Source organism: Pelecanus crispus, chromosome Z (genome assembly GCF_030463565.1).
Source record: "Pelecanus crispus isolate bPelCri1 chromosome Z, bPelCri1.pri, whole genome shotgun sequence".
NCBI classification, from domain to species: domain Eukaryota; kingdom Metazoa; phylum Chordata; class Aves; order Pelecaniformes; family Pelecanidae; genus Pelecanus; species Pelecanus crispus.
The window spans coordinates 67,227,637-67,246,419 of record NC_134676.1 but is presented as its reverse complement, the minus strand read 5'-3'; the positions used below and the strand labels follow the sequence as shown (position 1 = coordinate 67,246,419).

The window sequence follows — 18,783 nt, the reverse complement described above, 5'->3', positions numbered from 1 at the left end:
CATTTTGTCAGCTTGAAGGCACAGGTCAACAAACAATAACACAAATTTTTCCTCACCTGCACGAATATATTTACTTGATAACATTTACAGAGGTAAGATGGGGAGACTAAAAATTAAAGGCATGCAGTGTAAGTTTCCCTTCCACATGAATGTGAGCAGAAATGGTGTTCCTAGAAGAACTAATTAGTCGGTCCTGTTACAGAGAAATGCTTTAAAAGCTCCTGCCACAGGTCCGCCAAAAATACTCGCTCATGACCTGCAGGACGCCTGTTGTTCATTTTCCTCCATTTCCTGCAAGTCTGACCACCACACAGTGAGAACAAATAGAGGATTTTGCTGAAGCCATTTAACTTGTTGCGTTTATGACCAAAGTGTGATTATAAATACAGATCTCCACACTGATGTGAAAAAATGTTTCTCATTTTAGCCTCATTTAACTACTCATAAGGAATGAATACTTTAAAGGCTAATTAAGCAGTAGTCACATAAATTCAGTATGTTTGTTTCACTGATGCTGTTATAGCAGACTATACTTGTCATTTATTTTACTTTTCATTTACTGCTCTGGAATTTATCTCACATGTACCTCTATACAATATTAACACTCAGTCCTTATGCAATCCAAATGAAACCACTTGGTAAATACATTGTATGAGCAGCTAATATATTATCCTGAGAACTGCTTACCTCTATGTTGCAGCAGACTGATTGTTATGTGTGTGTGTGTTTCACAGATACTAAGCTACCATGAGAATATTAATTAAATGAATTTGCCTTTCTGGACGGGAAAAAAAGGGCGTAATTGTGGCATTGTTTAAACTTTTAAAGAACTAAACTGTAAATAGAGTGTGTCTGGAAGAACTGTTCCAGGGAGGATGGCTGCTGTGTCAGCAGCAGCAGCAAAGTAACATACATGTGTGGGATTTTGCAGAATGTTTTAAGAGCTGTGTGACTGCTCAACCGTTCTGCGTGGATGCTATAAATGGGTATTGAATGAGCACAGAAAGGTTTTAGTGCAAATACAAAGAAGGCATGAGCCAGGGGTAGTTATCTAGCAGCCCAGACAGTAGCAGCAATTTTGAAAGTGCTATGTATCCTGATGGCACGATTGCAAGAGCAATATTCTCACTTTTGATGGTTTTTCAAGACTAAATAATTTTTAAAAATCAGTGCTAGCCATACAGAAATAGTTTAATTACCAGAGGTCAGGATTTGAAAGCTATGCAGTTATCAACAGCAAAGCAACTGTTCCCATCATTCCTGCCAAAGACGATCTTTGAAAAGTACCATCTGAATTTTGAATTAACACACTAGATCCTAAAACCCAAGAAACAAGTACTGAAGAAATTGGTATCACTAGAATTAATGGTGGGAGTTATTTTTTCAATATAAAGTAAATATCTAAGCTTTATAAATCTGTTTGTCAACTTTAGTATTATGAATATAAAACAGTTGCAAAGACAAAGGAATGTACTTACGGTGAAATTGTACAGCCAGAGGCATATGCGTGGTGGCCTGTATAGCGTATATCACAGCGTACTATATTGTTGGAGTAATCAGATTCAGGCACCAAATAGCTGGGGTTTACACTCACCTTAAGGAGAGAAAGCACAGTGTTGACTACTTCCAGGTTTGAGTTGCCAACTTACATTCAAAAGGACGTATGCATATGATTTGCTGCTTTAAAAAACAACAACCCCCCACCCCACCCCCAAAACCTCCCCACTCCCAATACCCTTACCTTCAGAATGTAATTTCCAGGTTTTACGTCTGTAATATCAATCCACTGGCAATCTATATCAGCATTGTAAGTGTCGTAGCAGCCAGGGCTCAGTCCCTTAAAAATTAAGGTAAAATGGATGTCAGAAAATCATTAGGAATAGTAACATTCTAGACATTAGGGACACTCAGACTGAAGTTCACTTAACCATCATATTTCACTAAGAAAATTACCTCAGGAAATGAGGCTTATTTTTTCTTGGCATTTTATTTTAATATCTAAACTAGAACACATAAGTCACCGTTATATCACCTTTATAGACAGCACTGTATTACTACTGCATGAGAAACACCTATACTATTGATAGTTGTTCATCTATAAGAGATCTGTATTATATTATCACTTGTTACAGTACTCCTTTTAGGTAAATATTGTTGATGCTATTACTCACTGTTCTTTACAAAAAGGTGAGAATAAAATCAAAACTGACCAAAGACTGAACCTAAATATCTGTAAATCTCAAGTAAATAGCTTCTGTGGTCCCTGAGTACAAACTTGATCACCATGTTGGAACCTGTCTCTACCCTTAGGAGTGATGCAACTTTTTGCTAGATGTACTCGGCTGAAGTGCCATCTTTGAATAGTAGAGTCTAAGGCCATTTTCACATTAACTTTTGTGCAGAAATGGCATCTCTTCAGGCAGATAGTGACACAAGAATCTGAGAGAACTGAAAATGTAACCTGTCTTCCAGATTAATCTTTTCTGAAAACTTCTTTGCTGTTAGGAACATTAGTAAGAATATCCATATACGAACGTATTGGTGGTTCAAATCTGGTGGTTTTAACCATGACCAATACAGATTGCTAGGCAAAGCTGATAGGTTCTGGCAACACACAGAGTGCACAAAACCCAGGTCCTGCAGGAATTGCCTCTTGACCCAGCTGGTGATCAGCTCAGACTCTCACACGTATGTGCCAAGTCTGAGGCTGGAGGAAAGTTTTACAGTCCAATTACAAACCCCTGAAATACGGGCTTCCAGTGGAAATGCTGACACAGCCATGATTCTAGTGACACAAATACTCCAGCTGTAAAATATGTATGTTGCTTAGTTAGATGTCATAGTCTACAGAAGGAGAAAAGATATTTATAAAACCTCTTCAAAGCCTTTATGTATTGCAGATCATTCATTATATTTAAAATTCAAATGTGGACACGTCAGCCAGTGAAGCATAGCAGTCATTTCTCTGTGATAAAATAACTACCTCCCAGATTAAAAACTGCAGAATAAGGGATACAAGTTTATGTATAAGTATGGCCACACCGAGTTAAACCACAGATCCATCAAGCTCAGCGTCGTGTCTCTGACAGTGGTCAGCAGCAGATGCTTGAGGAGAAAAGAACATAAGAAATGGGATGTGTAATGTCCTTTACCCAGGCAAATTCCTTCCACCAGGCATTTAACTGCATTTAAGACATGGGGCACCATCAGATTTTTGTGTTTAATAGCCTTCATTACTTTTTTCTAAATTGTTTTTCAACCCATGTAGATTTTTTTGATCTGTGCAACGTCCTATGGCAAGGAATTTAATCGTGTCAAAAAAGGACTTCTCTCTGTTTTAAAGCTGTTGTCTGACAGTTCTTTTGGATATCCTTAAATTCTTGTTTTGTGAGAAACAGTAAATATCAACAATTTCCTCTTTCCATCCAGGACCACTCAAGATTTGGTATTATTTCTGGTTTTCCAAATGGAATAGTCTAAGAAATCTCTTAGTGGTAGTCATACTACACTGCTGATCATCCTTGTTCTCCTGGGGTTAGTTGTTTTGGTTTTTTAAGCTTTTCTGTAGCAGTTTTGAGAGGTGGTGACCAGAACTCCATGCAATATTGAAGGTAGGAGTCTATCATGGATTTGTATAATATCACAGTGCTACATTCCATTTTTTTATCTATTCCCTTAATAAGCCTGAACACCTTGCTTTACATTTATATATGACCCATTGTTATGTTCACGTGGCTGCCATTCTCTTTAACAGCCTTCTGTACACGTGTAAAACTATGCTGTAAGTTTTCTGTGTTGGACTGTGAGCCGAGAGAATTCAGCACCTTGCAGCCTCACGCCCTGCAAGGGAGAAAATACTAGCTATGAACTCTGGGATCAGCCAAGGACATCACCGAGCAGTTTGTGAGGGACGAACACTGGAAACTACTTCTTTACTGATTCTGCCTTGAGTTCCCTTTAGCTCGCTTGACCAGTCCTATAACGACAGGAACTTGTGGTGTGTTTTAATATAGTTCAGTTACTAGATGCTAGGCTAATGAGTGGCCTTGCATTTTAATGAGACACCCACGTTTAGCAGCACCTGGGTAAATTAAAAGTCTCCAAGTTGCCATCCTGGCCTCTGTGATGGAGAATTTCAGAGCTAGTGAGGACATCAGATAAGTTATGGCATCAGATGATTGGTAGAAAAAATATCTAAAGATAAATTAGAGGGGAAAAAGAAACTTGTTTGTCTCTGAACTAACTCTTACCTGCGTATGTGCTGTACATGCGTACCGTCTATAATATCCATAATCACAGGAGGTATCTTCAAGACAGAAGCTTGCTTTGTGTCCTTCAGCAACTTTTCTGTGTGAGCTTGCATCCAACAAGTCATAGTGGCTGAATTCATCCATGCTGTGATAATGTCTGTTAAACCATAGATACATTATTAAAACGGATCAGATCTTGTCAATAACATTTTAACATATTCCTATTTGATCTACCTTTTGTTAGACCTGGCCAAATTTTATTTAGTACACAGAACTTGTGTGTTAGTTTACCTTCCTACTACTGGCCACTCAATTAGGTTTTATGTTCATTGTTCTAATTTTCAATTACTATAATAATGCCATCTTCTATAAATAAATAATAGATTTTAATTTGTTAAGGGAAAGACTCCATAGCAGCACTGTTTTTTCCAAAATTTCCCATTTCAGCTCCTTTCCAATAACAATAGCAAGTACCAAGTAGTTCATATTTGAATCGTACATCTTATAACTGCCTTTTGCCAGAGTTTCACTAGGAGTGCTTACCTTACATACTATAAATTCCAGGGAAGTTTGCTACTTGCTAGCAAAATCCCAGCAATTTACTTACACATTTCCATGGCCCTCAATCAGTGTAACACATTCATAACAGTGAAATCAAAATCTGCATAAAGAAATCAGTTTCTGTGTACTGGCAATGCAGATCTCATCCAATGTCAACAATTTTTGTAGTCTATACTTAATGTAGTCTCTATTTTAAAAGTCTCTATTTTAAAAGTCTCTATTTTATTTGTATGCTTTTGATCTGGGCACTGTGGTGCATCTTCCTTGCTCTCACACAAAGTGAGTTCTAGCTCTTACTGTGGACGTGGAGACCTATTATTCTTGCAGTTTCACTTTTTCCAAACACATGGAAAACTAAACTTGTACTATCTACCTGCACTTCGTCTGGGCAGCATTTGGCTGCTGTTACTTATGAATGCTTTCAGCTCAAGAGTTATATGAAAAAGATATAATTAAACAGAATTCAAAAATATTGTTAAAATGAAGAGGAGCACACAAGTCTCACAAGCATGCATGTCAAGAACTCTAAAACCAGTCCACAGATGATGATGACTAACACTGAAGTCTGATGGCTAGCCAAACTAATTAGCAGCTATAGTTCATTTCCAAATGAGCTTGTTCCACTGGCATGGAAATGATCACGAGAAATGCATTTTTTTATAGCCAATGCATTTTCTGTCCAAGACCTGAATCAACATCAGAGACACTTTGCATCTGGATAGCGATAGCTGAGCTATCGTGGCAGAGTAAGAAACTGCTTTTCTACAAATGGCAGATGTCAATTGCTCCCTATCCATTTAATCCATCTATAAGCTTTATAAGCACCAGGGTTGGGTTTTTTGTTGTTGGTGGTGTTTTTTTTCAGGGGTGGGGGTTAACTAAAGCATTTACGGAGGCTTTTTTTGTTTGGTTTGATTTAGTTTTCGCTTTTTGATCATTATGAGATTTATAAACTAGTAGTATCAGTCTTTTGTTTGAAAGTATTTGTTCCAGTGATACTGATTTTTCATTCAAAGCTTAAAGCCTCTGAAGCTAGAAAGAAATATTCCATTGACTCCAGGGGCCTTTAGATCAAGCCCACATTACATAGTATTTTTTAATAGAATAGTATTAAGTTATCACTTACATACCCCTAAGAGCAGAATTGTATTTTAAGTAAGGTGTAAGTAAGATAAGCCTTCCAGTATTTTACAATTGGTTCTGCTATGAAATAGAGAAAATTGGAACAAACCTGCAAACTGTTGCATGTGAATTTTCTGAAAATGTACAAGTTTGCAGTGTTACCTGCTCCCAAAATGTTGAAAATGTTCTACATTTGCCTTGCTATGTTTCCAGCAATTTTGCTGTTTCTAGAGCAATACTGCTATGTGAAAGTATCATGATATGATAGGGATTTCGATAATGGGATCAGTCAACTCAGTATCTTCTCTTTTCCATATTGACCAGATCATTCCTTGTCAAGAACTAACCCATGAAATTCACGTCAAGAGCTATGGGTCAATGTTTACAATGATGTATTATGTATTATAGGGAACATGCTAGTAAATGTACATTTTAGGGTTTCCACAGTTATTTTAACATGATTGGGACTTTTATTCACTGGTTCCACTTAAATGTAACTGGAATATAACCTATGTAAAATATACTTGAAGGGACAAGGTGCCACTGTTAAAACTGATTTGAGACTTGTATTTATAGTGAATTTATACTTCAAAGAGTTTTATAGTTATAGATAAGCTTCATATTCATTTTGGTTTCTTGTGGCTATATAAAGAGTAATTACCATTACCACAAAATTAATCAGACAGTAAAAGGCTAAAGTTTTCCCATGGCTTCCCCCCGCTTCACTGCGGTTTTAGAAAATGTCACCTTATAAGTCATAATTTGTTAGTGAAAAAGATAATTAGAAGGTACCATACTGAGCACTTCACTCACTGGTGACAGCTGTGCCACTCCCATGAATAACGGGGTCTGCTGGGCAGAAAATCTGACGTGCCTTGATTTTTCACTCTTTGAGGGAATCTCAGGAGCACTCGATTGTCATAGTCTCTAACATCTGCTCGATAAGCTGAACTGTAATAATGCAAAAAAGAGCCATAAGTATCTGCAAGAAACAGTCAAAAAAACCTTCTCGTTGTCTCAGAAGTAACTGATAGCATAGATCTTTTCCACCCCCTTAAAGCTCATGCATTGGAGATGCACAAGATTTCCACATGGTGTGCTCAGATGTGCCTGGTGTCAGACCAAGACCTGGGTAAGATTTAAGATTCAGATTTGCTTCTAATAATATAAACAGGAGTTTAACTGACTCTGCCTCCGTCTCTGAAGCAGATCAACACTTAGCTGTAAGATTACTCTGGTATCAAAAAATACAATTTCATTAGTTACTGTTAACCAACATAACTCACTGTGCATGTAAGATCACAACAACAGATGTTTGTTTCTGCTGTAACAAAATGAATAGATATATGCCTCAGGCTGTGTTTTCCTATTTCACATAGCTATTATCTACAGTCTTTTAAATACTGGAGTATTTTATTCAGTTGATAGCCAGCAAGAACTTTTCAGTTAGTCTTCACTGTAAAGTTAGCATAAAAAATACTGCTTCTTATGCCATGTTTTCTTTTTCCAGCAAGTGAAGAAAGAGCATGACCCTGGAAAACAGTCTGACATCAGTTAATGATGCTGGTAAATAAATAAATCTGGTTCGCATGATAAGGTATCAAACAAGTTAAAATGGTCAAAAACAGCCATGCTGATTTCTTTCCAAACAAAACAGGAAAAATCCCTCTTTGCCAACTGGACAGGACCTAACTTCATAGCAAAGCTGTTATTTCAACACGTTAAAGAGACTTTGAAACACTTTTCAGGGAGATTTTAGTCTTAAGAGACATGACAAGGCATAGGCCCAGAAACAATTAGCATGTTATAATTTTAATAGTAACTTGTGCCGGTTAAGAATAGTGGGATTTTTTAAATGGAGTAGTATACGATCTGGTTGGATTAGAGGAGGGAGATGAAAATCACCAGATGCAAGTGGGTTTTTTAGGTGCCTCCGTTTTGCAAAATTCAGATATGTTCAAATGAGCCTGAAAATAGCAACATGCAATAAAACTTTTCATAAAATGCAGGTTCCTCAAAGCACCTGTAGTTTGTCTCTCTAAGATGGCGGCATTGTTTTCTTACGTGCACACCCTACCATCTGCCACAGGCTTAGAAGAAGTTACAGGCTGGGCTGTGTTTCCTCAGGCCCTCCAGCCTCACTTTTTCTCCACTCTTCACCTTGTCCTCAGGTACTCTGCAGTGGGCGCAGGAGCACAAGAACCCACAGCGAACAGGCACAAGCCGGGGTGATGCCTACCTTGCCAGGCAGTTCTCCTCGGCAGCACATCTCAAGTTATACATGGACATCCTCTGGACATATGTGGACGCCTGGATGTAATAGGGATCCGGGACTAAGTCAGGGAGACCTGCAGTTCATCAAACCAACCACATAACAGCAAGATCAACCCAGGACACGTCTGCAAATACTTGGAGTCCATCCCAATCGTTAGGAGCCGTCGTTTTGCTACGGACCCCAGCCCCCCGACATTGAGCTCGCTCTCCCTTTTGCGCAGGCCCTTCGGGTTTTCTCAAAGACCGCATCACAAGCACGACGCCCGGACCCCGGCGGTGGGCTTCCCGCCGTGCCCCCCGCAGCTCGCCCAGCCCCAGCCGCGGGGGCCTGCCGCCCAGCCGTCTCCCCCGCGGGCCGGGAGCCGTGCAAACGCCGGCCCGGTCAGGTTTTGCCCCGAGCCAGGGGCAGGCGGGGCCGCCGAGCCCCGCACCGGAGCCCGCCGCGACGGGACGCGCCGCGCTGGCAGCGGCGTGCGCGGGAGCGAGCGGGGCGGCGCGGCGGGGCCGGGGCCGGCGGGAGGGGAGGGAAGGGACGGGACGGGACGGAAAGGAGGGCTCTTACCATACTGGAAGTAGCCGGTGCCATAGCCGGGTCTGTACCTGCTGCCCTGGCGGGGCCTCTCGTAGGTGTCGTAGTAGTTGTAATAGGGGTTGTCGTCCGTGTATTTGTAGGGGTTGTAGGGGTCGTCTCCTACCATGACATCCTCCCGCCCGGGTCTGAAGCTGCTGAGGGGCGGCAGGCTGCCGGCCCCGGTGCTGCTCCGGTTGCCGTCGGTCCCGGCGCCGCCGGCGGGGCTGGTGGGCTCGCTGGGTCGCGACGCCCCCGAGGAGGGGCTCCTGGCCGAGCCGTCGGCCGCGGGGCTGGCGGTCCCCTGGCTCCGCTGCCCGGCGGCGGCGCGACCCCCGGAGGGAGGCTGGTAGCCGGCCTGGAACCAGTGCCGTGCGCCGGAGCCCCCCCGGCTGCCGGCGGCGGGCTGGGGCTGCGCGGCGGCGGCTCGGGCGGCGGCTCCCCGCGGCAGCGTGCCGTTGTTCCGCAGCAGCAGGATGGGGCTGCTCGCCGGCTCCGCCGCCTGCCTGCGCCGGGGGGGCTGGTACTGGGAGCCGAGGCTGAGCAGGCTGTACACCTGCCCGTTGTTCTCCCACTGGATCCGCTGCCTCCAGGCGGCGGGGGGCGGCGGGGGGTCGCGGCGCGGCGGCGGCTGCTGGCCGCCGGCGGGCCACAGGCAGCTCCAGTAGATGCACGCGTGGAGCTGGGCGAGCAGGAGCCCCGGCGGCGCGAAATGCATCTTCTCCTCTTTTCCTGGGTGCCGGCGGGGGAGAGAAACGGGCGAAACCGGGGGGGGAGGGGGGGGGGGAGGGGGGGAGAGGGGGGAGGAGGCGAGCGGAGAGCGAGGGGCGCCTTCCTGCCCGGGATGGGGCGGGGGTGGGGGGGGTGTGGGGAGGCCGGGGGGGTGCGGGCTGCGCCTCTGGAAGGGTTAGGCGGGCAGCGGGGTCTCAGGCGCGGCGGCACCCGGGCGGTGCCATCGGGCAGGTCGGGCCGTCGGGAAGGAAACCCGGCCCGGGGGAGGCGGCGGGAGCGGCTTTTCTTCTCCCCGGTATTTATAGGCGAGGGGGATGCGAATGGGAGCCGGAGCAAACAATCAGCCTCTCATCGTCCTCCGGCCCGCGCTGGTGTCTGGAGCGAGGGAAGGAGGAGGAGGAGGAGGAGAGACCAGGGACTTTAAACTTGCTGGCACGCTCGCAAAGTTACACAAGCCCCGCTGGCTGGGCTGGCTGCGCCCCCGCCATTTGTTCACGTAATGCGGCTGGAAACGTGCGGCCCTGACAGTTCCCCCACGGCCGCCCCCCGCCCGCCCCGCTCGGGGGGGGCCGGGGGGGTCCGGGGCGGCGAGGTCCGGCGCGGCGGGCGGCGGCGGGGGCTCCCCCGTGCCCCCCCGCCCCCGCCTCCCCCCGCGCCCCGAGCCGCGCCGCGCCGCGCCGCGCCGAGCCGAGCCGAGCCTGCGGCGGGCGGGCGCGCTCAGACACACGTAGGCTGCCAGAGTATGCCGTGGGGCAGCGCCAAAGTATGCAAAGGAAAAATGCTATTAGCTCATCAGCGCTGGAGAGACTAGAAACGGGGTGGCGGGGAGGGGGAAGGGGCCGCTAGCGAGAGAGGAAACATGTTTCTGGAAAATGTGCTGGCCGGCACATCTCCCGGGCTGGAGCAGCTGCTGGGGACCTTCGTCTCGGCGCTGAGTAACAGTCGGATCCCCTTAATGACCTCTCAATTAGGAGAAAACCTCCATCAAATAAACTCTTGACTATTGACTTTTGGGTTATCTGCGCATGAGTCACGCGAGAAATATACTGGCGGTGCTCCTCCCGGAGTAAGTTTTCATTGAAAAGTGAAATTTCACATGGGAGAGGCTTAGCCCCGTCACCAGAACAAATAAACCGGGCTCGGGCAGAGGCTCCCCAAAACCGTGCTGGAGAAGAGGGGCAGGCTGTGGCCCGAAAGCCTCTCCCTCCCTTCCTGCTTTTACAAGAGTTCATCAATGCTGTGTTTTGATAAATCCAATCACCCAGTGAGGCAAACAAATTAAGGTCTGTGGATTTCAGCCAAAACTCCTTTTGGGTGTATTTTTCCAAGGGCTGTTTGCTTATGATTCCGTGCAAAGGAATGGAGGAGAATACACAAAAGTTCTCCTTCACCAAAAATTCGGTGGTGAGGATATTTCTTCAGTGATTCCCATCAAAGACCATCAGCCCAGGCTGGAACGTTTTGCCCTCCTGAGGTACACGCAAGGCAGCTTCCTGCCACTGCTGGCCTCCCCACCTCAGGTTAATGGTCCACATGGTACTGGGCAGGCGGATATTTGCCGCTGCATTTCGATGTTCTCGATACAGTTCTCCTGTCATTCTTTGTATTGTAGTTTATTTTAATTGCATATTACTTCAAACAGTTCACACTTAATAATTGAAATCCTGCAAAACACAGTCCTGTGGTGTGGCTGTGGTGGCTGTGATGGATTGTGAATGCTGATTTACACTGCTATCCAATTAGTAGCAGTGGTGCTTAGCTTTAAAGCAGCTCCTCACAGCCCCTGAAATCAGCAGTGCCATCCCGGGCATCAGTTACCCGTGTGGACAGGTGGGTCAGAGCCTGTGACCAGTGCCTGGTGCCCACTGCTCACCGAGCCAGAGTTGCTTGATCTTTCTGCTGTTGGTCTTGGGAGACCCATGCTGCAGACAAGTGTGCAGCCTAGTGGACTTACTTCAGCACTGTTCACTTCCCTGCAGTCACCCAACCAACCTAGAGGGTTGGGAAATCAGCAGTTGACTGTAAAAATTCCCAGTCTGGAGAACACCAAGGAGCATAGGACAGGTATGCATTGAAGAGAGCAAAGTCTTCCTACTTGGGAATACCCCCAGTAGCAAAATGATTGGTTGTTAGTGATAACCAGGCTGGTGGGGAGCATCTGCTGGACTGGGCCCCAGGCCAGAACCAGTAACCAGTGTCTTTCCACAAGCAAGGTATGCCTGATGCTCCAGTTAGTACTAGTCTGGGCAGCCTGCTGCAGGGGTGGTTGGGTTTGGGTTCTCTTATTCATCATATTTGCAGACTGCTCATCCCCTCTGATCTTTCTCATTGTGGCTTTCAAAATATTATTCTCTATTTAAGGGTTTGCCTGGAACAATCAGTGACTAAGACTGAGTAAAATGGAAAGGTTGAAGATAGGGAAAATACAACACTGAAGGAATGAGGTTTCTGTCTTTCTAATCTTCCTCTAAATCTTACTAGTGTTACAAACAGCAGGTTGTTGCCCAATGTGTGATATTAGACAATGTTTCCACACAGTAGGATTCTAGCCATTTTTTTTTTTTTTTTGCCTGATTAAGTAACTATTTTTCATGAAACTGAAGAAAGCATAGTTGAGGCTAGTCCTGCCCATTTAACAGCCATTCAAGTTGTTTGCCATTGTTTCCATAGCACAAGTTTTATTTGTTAATTTAGCTTTCATAAAGCACAAAAAGCACTATCAGCATCCCTAGAGAGTCATGTCCTTCACTTATGATTAGGTGCCTATGTCCATTCAGCTGCTGTCCCCTCCTCACAGGTTGCCTAATTATACCTAGCTTTTATACCTTGGGTCTGTCTAGACCATCAAAAAGCCTACCAATATCTGTGACCAGAGGTATGGAGATGAAAATCTCTGCAATACCTTAAAAGTCTTGTAAGCAAGCCAGGTACTGTGATTGCTTTAAAAATGCCCTAAAAACTGTCAAGTACTCTGGTATTAAGCCTGCTCATGAAGTTAATACAGCTTCTTTGTAAAGCCCAGTTCTGATACTGGATCAGAGTTAATTTAGTTACTTAAGCATTTGCCTACCTCTTTCTTTTTTGGCTGGAATGACTGGTATGCCTGGGTACTTGTTGCACTGGGGATTTTGATTTCTGCCATCTAGAGAAATAAATACAGTCTATGTCAACTGAGAAACTAAATTTTCCCTCACCAGATAATGATACTAATTGAAGCAGATATCAGTAAACAATCATAGTGATTTCTCAAAACCTGAGATCAGGAGGTATTTTATATTTAAATTTAAACGGTAGATTGTTGCAGTCCTCATTCAAAGGTTGCAAATGGAAAAATGTCTTCAATGGCATGTGTAGCATCTGGAGTCCTCCTTAGGTGTACACCACTATTAAACAGCAGTGGTGAATTTTGAAAATGGAAAAAGATTAACCTGTTCTTCAAAAAAAACCAACAAAAAAACTCCAAGCAGAACCAAATCTATTTGTCTTAGTACACATCCTAAGAAAGACCTTTTAAGGTTCTCTAAGCTTACTGTTTAGTCTGTAGATGAAAAAAGCGTGGTAGTGTAGAAAAGGGGAAGTTATTTTAAATGACAGACATTTTACACCAATCATATTATTTGTCACTTTTAATGTAATTTTTAAAAAATCATCAATTCTGTTGTTATAGGATAGCTAATTTGTGTTCTTGTTTAGTGTTAAATTGGGATGCTTAGCTAAAGTCACATACGTGAAGCAAGAAATATAAATAATTTTATAAAATCCTAGAATGAAATTAGACTAACTTAATATGTGTTAAGTATATTACTTGGAAGCTAGTATTTATTTGTTTTATGATCGTAGGGTTGTTATTGAGGAGTCGCTATGAAAAAAATTTGAAGAGTGGTGGTTGGTTTCAGCTTTCTGTATCTGAGAAAAATTTAGTTTACTCATTTGAGTCATGCTTGAATAAACAAAAGACTGATTTTTCTGTTTGCATTAACAGAGTTGCAACTAGATTATTCAAATGTATCTTGTTTTGCAGATTTTACTTATAATATTTTTTATAACTTGTCATTTTTTGCATTCAAATATACAGAATTGGGTAGTCTTGTTCCACACTAGAACACTGTGGATTTTTCTGACATACCTTTTACAGCAGGTCCAGTTATCTTTATTTAGAAACTCACTTGGCATTGCACTGGATTAAAAGGTTCCTCACTATAATGAATTCCCCTTAATAGTTGGAATTAAGATGTTAAGATAGTTTTCACAGTATGTGAACTTCACTAGAAACTAAGAACATTTATTATTTTCAGATTCAGGCCTGTAATGAGATTTTTTTTTGACAAACCAACTTAATTAGAAACCAGGGTTATAGACCTTTCCTGACATCAGTAGTCTTTGGAGCAGACTGTAAGAACTTATTTTCTCAAAAGTTAATCTTCTAGTTAAATTTAGCTACCATTTGTAGGTCTGATATTGATGTCTCTAATCAGGCAGCTTCCTACGACCATAAGTAAAGTGCAAAAGTAAACTTTCAGACTTTTTTCTGCTCTGAATTTATAAAGGAACATACAGATTTTTGTTGCTTGAATGAACTTGTCAATGTGCTGAAGAAAGAAAATGGTTAGAATTTTATTAGTAGGTAATCTCAGTTCAAAATTATGAGTCGAAATGCCACCTGGCCCCTATCTAATATTTTGGGTTTATCTATCTGCATTACAAAACTAGTTTGTAATTACTTTGTTTTATACACTGTGGGCAGAGCTACTGAATTGCTCATATCTATGCCCAATGAAGGAAATTAAGCACACTTGTCTATCGTTGCAGGATCTGACAGCATTACCAAGAAAAGCAGCTGCAGGACCTGAGATAGCTGTTCTTTTCTTGTGTGAGACCTGAAGATAAAAAGCCTGCTGATGTCAGTGGATTTTTTGTCAAATCAGGATTTGCAATGAGATTTTACTAGCAGTATTTTTAGAGTGTTGATGTGTTGGTAAAGCTGAATATGAACGGTTTCACAGCATGAAGTTACATGGTTCCTTACTTGAATCTAGATTTTAAAAGAGCATAGTGAAAATTAAACAAAATGCCTCTCCCTTCTTGAATTTATAGCATATTTCATCTCTGAATATTGTTTTCTAAATTTTGTATTTGTTTTCTGTTTCTATCCCAAAGGTTTCTGGTGAGATTTCAAGTGAGATTTCTAAAAAAGTGAGATAAATATATAAATAGGCAGCTACTGAAAATTCAATCAGAGATTTGAAAATCCACCAAAGTTATTTCTTTTCTTACACATCAGTGTCTGCAATGAAAGCTTTCCTAACTATTGTCTTTGAAGTATTCATTGCAATGGTATGCAAAACTTACCATCAGTAATATAACCATGTATGTTTGTTTTGATTTCAGTAACTTGTCTGATGACATGTACAAAGGAATAGAAATCCAAGACACTCAAAGTAAAGAGCCCACTATATGTGCATTAATACCTGTGATAGGTACCAGTTAGTTTCATTTGGCAAGGTTAATAAAATTAAAATTAGATATGTACAGTGCACGTGTAAACTTTTTTGTTTAGGGAGTTCAGTCCTGAATTCTCTCCATCAGCAGAGCATGTGCTCAAGAACTGAATACCATCTCAGACACAACTACCTAATTTTACTGAAGTTTTTGTATACTGAGAAGACGTTGTCATGATAAACCTGCAAAGCCTAAGTAAATTCAGAAAAAGCAAATATTTGGATGAACAGTTCTATACACAGACATGTCTTTGTTGTGGCAGGGCTCCAAAATGAGCCTTCCCTTCTGTGTATTTTGCACAAAAGCAAAAAAATCCAGCTGGTAAGTCCAAGCTGAGGAAGACTTGAGAAAACAATTAGTTTTGAACTGAGGCATTCACCAGACTGTACTGAGATTAAGAACATTATGTATGAAGGGGGAGGAATGGTTAACATTTCAAATCTGTCATTTTCCTTTCCTCTTCAGCAGGGGAGAAGTCCTTGTAACACTTTCACAAAGTGGAACACTGTCCAACATAATGTAAGAGCAGAACACCTTGGCAGAAATGTTGGAGCATGATTTTACTATGCATCTCATCAAAGATAGTTACACAGTCCAGCAGTGGTATCTCTAAACAAAGCTAACTTTGCAAAAATAGCGTAAAGGAGTTCCAGATTCATTGTGTCTCATTCATCATATCTAGGTTGCTTAGTTTACAAGTAGGTATAATTCCTAACTCTCCTATATACATGGATCCGATAGTTCTTTTCCATCTGGTGTGCAGTATCTTTGTCTTCACAACCATCCCTGAATTTGCATGGCTGTCATGGAAACAGGTAATTTTCTTTGTGGAACTTCAATGTCTGATGGAAAAATACCAGAGAAAGCCCCACTTTCAAAGCCCAAGATGAATTTTCATAACTGACATTGGAAAAGAATTCAGTGCTATACTGATAAGGTGTGTAAAAAGGCTCAATTAAAATAGCAATCAATAATGCCATTTATAATGCAAGTGTGAATGCACAAAAGGGACAATGAAGAAGGTCATAAAGAACTGGCAGAGGAACTCCCATATCCCTATGACTAGGATTTTAATTGTCTACTACTTGTTTTCGCTGAAGAATATGCACACAGTAAACAACAAACAAAAAGCTCCATGTCTTTGTATCAAAGAGAATATTTTAGAGGCGAGTATCAGGGTGTATCTGGTTTGCATGGCAAGGTTTTGGTAGCAGGGGCACTACAGGGGTGGATTCTGTGAGCAGCTGCTAGAAGCTTCCCCTGTTTCTGATAGAGCCAATGCCAGCCAGCTCTGAGACAGACCCACCACTGGCCAGGGCTGAGCCCATCAGCAACAGTGGTAGCACCTCTGGGATAATATGTTTACGAAGGGGGGGGACAGGGGGAAACGGCACAACTGCAGCTGGAGAGAGGAGTGGTAATTTGTGAGAGGAACGACTCTGCAGACACCAGGGTCAGTGAAGAAGGAGGAGGTGCTCCAGGCACGGGAGCAGAGATTCCCCTGCAGCCCGTGGTGAAGACCATGGTGAGGCAGGCTGTCCCCCTGCAGCCCATGGAGGTCCGTGGTGGAGCAGATATCCACCTGCAGCCCGGGGAGGACCCCACACCGGAGCAGGTGGATGCCTGAAGGAGGCTGTGGCCCCCTGGGAAGCCCACGCTGGAGCACGTTCCTGGCAGGACCTGTGGCCCTGTGGTGAACCCATGCTGGAGCAGTCTGTTCCTGAAGGACTGCACCCCATGGAAGGGACCCACACTGGAGCAGTTCATGAAGAACTGCAGCCCGTGGGAAGGACTCATGTTGGAGAAGTTCATGGAGGACTGTCTCCAGTGGGAGGGACCCTACACTGGAGCAAGGGAAGAATACGAGGAGTCTTCCCCTGAGGAGGAAGGAGCGGCAGAGACAACGTGTGATGAACCGACCGCAACCCCCGTTCCTTGTCCCCCTGCACCGCTTGGCAGGGAGGAGGCAGAGAATTCGGGAGTAAAGTTGAGCCTGGGAAGAAGGGAGAGGTGGGGGAAGGTGTTTTTAAGATTTGATTTTATTTCTCATTACCCTACTGTGATTTGATTGGTAATTAAACAAATAAAACTACTTTCCGCAAGTCGAGTCTGGTTTGGCCATGATGGTAACTGGTGAGTGATCTCTCCCTGTCCTTATCGTGACCCATGAGCCTTTTGTTACGTTTTCTCTCCCTTCTCCAGCTGGGAAGGGGACTGATAGAGTGGCTTTGGGGGGCAGCAGGCATCCAGCTAGGGTCAACCCACCACACAAGGACATTAGAAATACAGTTTGCAGTTCGTATTCAAAAAGAAATGAGGGAAGAATAGAAACAGATGGATAGGCCAACTTCTCCACCATGAGATCTACTTCTAGGAGGACACAGAAACCTACCTGACAAAATGTATTCTGACAAAGATGCAGGTTCAGACTTAAAAGGTGCCTTATATTAGCCAAGTTCCCATAGAAAAACAGTATAATTTAGGCATCTATCAGTCCTTAATCCCTCCTAGATATCTCCAGCAGTGTTTTGCTGTATCTGATGTTCTCAAAATGTAAATGTCTGATCAGGGGGCAGGATGTTTCTAAAATAAATACCTTCAAATTTGCAACTCCATTTTGGTTCCTAGCTTGGTATTAGCAAGCAAATATCTGATATTATTAAGACACATTGGCTCTCTTTTGCTTATCATAGAGTTATGTATAGAAAGTTTCATCTCTAAACCCTGGAAAAGGGTTTCTGTGGGGATTACATAAACAGAAGTGGTGCATCCTCCTGGAAGCTATGTCAAGACATATGGATGACCAAGAGGTAATTAGAGACAACCAACATGGCTTCACGAAGGGCAAAATCCAAAGAGTTGCAGTCAAGAGCTCAATGTCCAAATTGAGATCAGTAACAAGGCGTGTCCCTCAGAAGTCCATACTGGGACCAGTACTGCTCAATATCTTTATTAATGACACAGACAGTAGGATTGAGTGCACCCTCAGCAAGTTTGTGGATGATACCAAGCTGAATGGTGCAATTGACATGCCTGAGAGAAGGGATGCCATCCAGAGGGACCTTGGCAGGCTTGAGGAATAGGCCCATGTGAACATCATGAAGTTCAGCAAGGCCAAGAGCAAGGGCCAGGGCAATCCCCAGTATCAGTACAGACTGGGGGATGAAAGGATTTAGAGCAGCCCTGAGGAGAAGGACTTGGGGGTACTGGTGGATGAAAAGCTGGACATGAGCCAGCAATGTGCACTTGCAGCCCAGAAAGACAACTGTATCCTGGGCTGCACCAAAAGAAGCGTGGCCAGCAGGTCGAGGGAGGTGATTCTGCCCCTCTACTCTGCTCTGGTGAGACCCCACCTGGAGCACTGTGTCCAGCTCTGGGGCCCTCAGCACAAGAAGGACATGGACCTGTTGGAGTGGGTCCAGAGGAGGGCCACAAAAATGATCAGAGGGATGCAATATGAGGACATGTCCTCTCCTATGAGGCCAGGCTGAGGCAGTTGGGGTTGTTCAGCCTGGAGAAAAGGCAGCTGTGGGGAGACCTTATTGCAGCCTTTCAGTATATAAAGGGGGCTTAAAAGAAAGACAGAGAGAGACTTTTTAGCAAGGTCTGTTGTGACAGGACAAGGGGCAATGGTTTTAAACTGAAAGCAGCTATACTTAGATTAGATATAAGGAAGAAATTTTTTTACAGTGAGGGTGGTGTGACACTGGTTGTCCAGAGAAGCTGTAGATGCCCCAACCCTAGAAGTGTTCAAGGTGAGGTTGGACAGAGCTTTGA

The 18,783-nt window shown here is 43.7% G+C and overlaps 1 protein-coding gene across 2 annotated transcripts; it reads right to left on the bottom strand.

Moving 5' to 3' along the window:
- Positions 1–1,474: 1,474 nt before the first annotated feature.
- Positions 1,475–9,493, bottom strand: LOX (lysyl oxidase). Of its 2 annotated transcripts, XM_075726967.1 has the most exons (7): positions 9,093–9,493; positions 8,770–9,041; positions 8,173–8,281; positions 6,747–6,884; positions 4,251–4,407; positions 1,742–1,837; positions 1,475–1,594 (listed from the first exon to the last, which is right to left on the bottom strand). In XM_075726967.1, the coding sequence occupies exons 1-7, from the start codon at positions 9,491–9,493 to the stop codon at positions 1,475–1,477; spliced, it is 1,293 nt and encodes a 430-aa protein (XP_075583082.1). The 2 variants fall into 2 exon arrangements, with proteins under 2 accessions (XP_075583082.1, XP_075583081.1); XM_075726966.1 differs by having other exon boundaries at positions 8,770–9,493.
- Between the last annotated feature and the right edge of the window lie 9,290 nt (positions 9,494–18,783).

Bases quoted from the DNA above. Each gene is read 5' to 3' on its own strand.
- LOX (XM_075726966.1), bottom strand. From the start codon at position 9,493: ATGCATTTCGCGCCGCCGGGGCTCCTGCTCGCCCAGCTCCACGCGTGC. The intron at 4,408-6,746 runs GTGAGTGAAGTG...ATGGTTTAACAG, and splicing joins GAGTGGCACAGCTGTCACCA to ACATTATCACAGCATGGATG. The intron at 1,595-1,741 runs GTAAGGGTATTG...TCTCTCCTTAAG, and splicing joins CTGGAAATTACATTCTGAAG to GTGAGTGTAAACCCCAGCTA.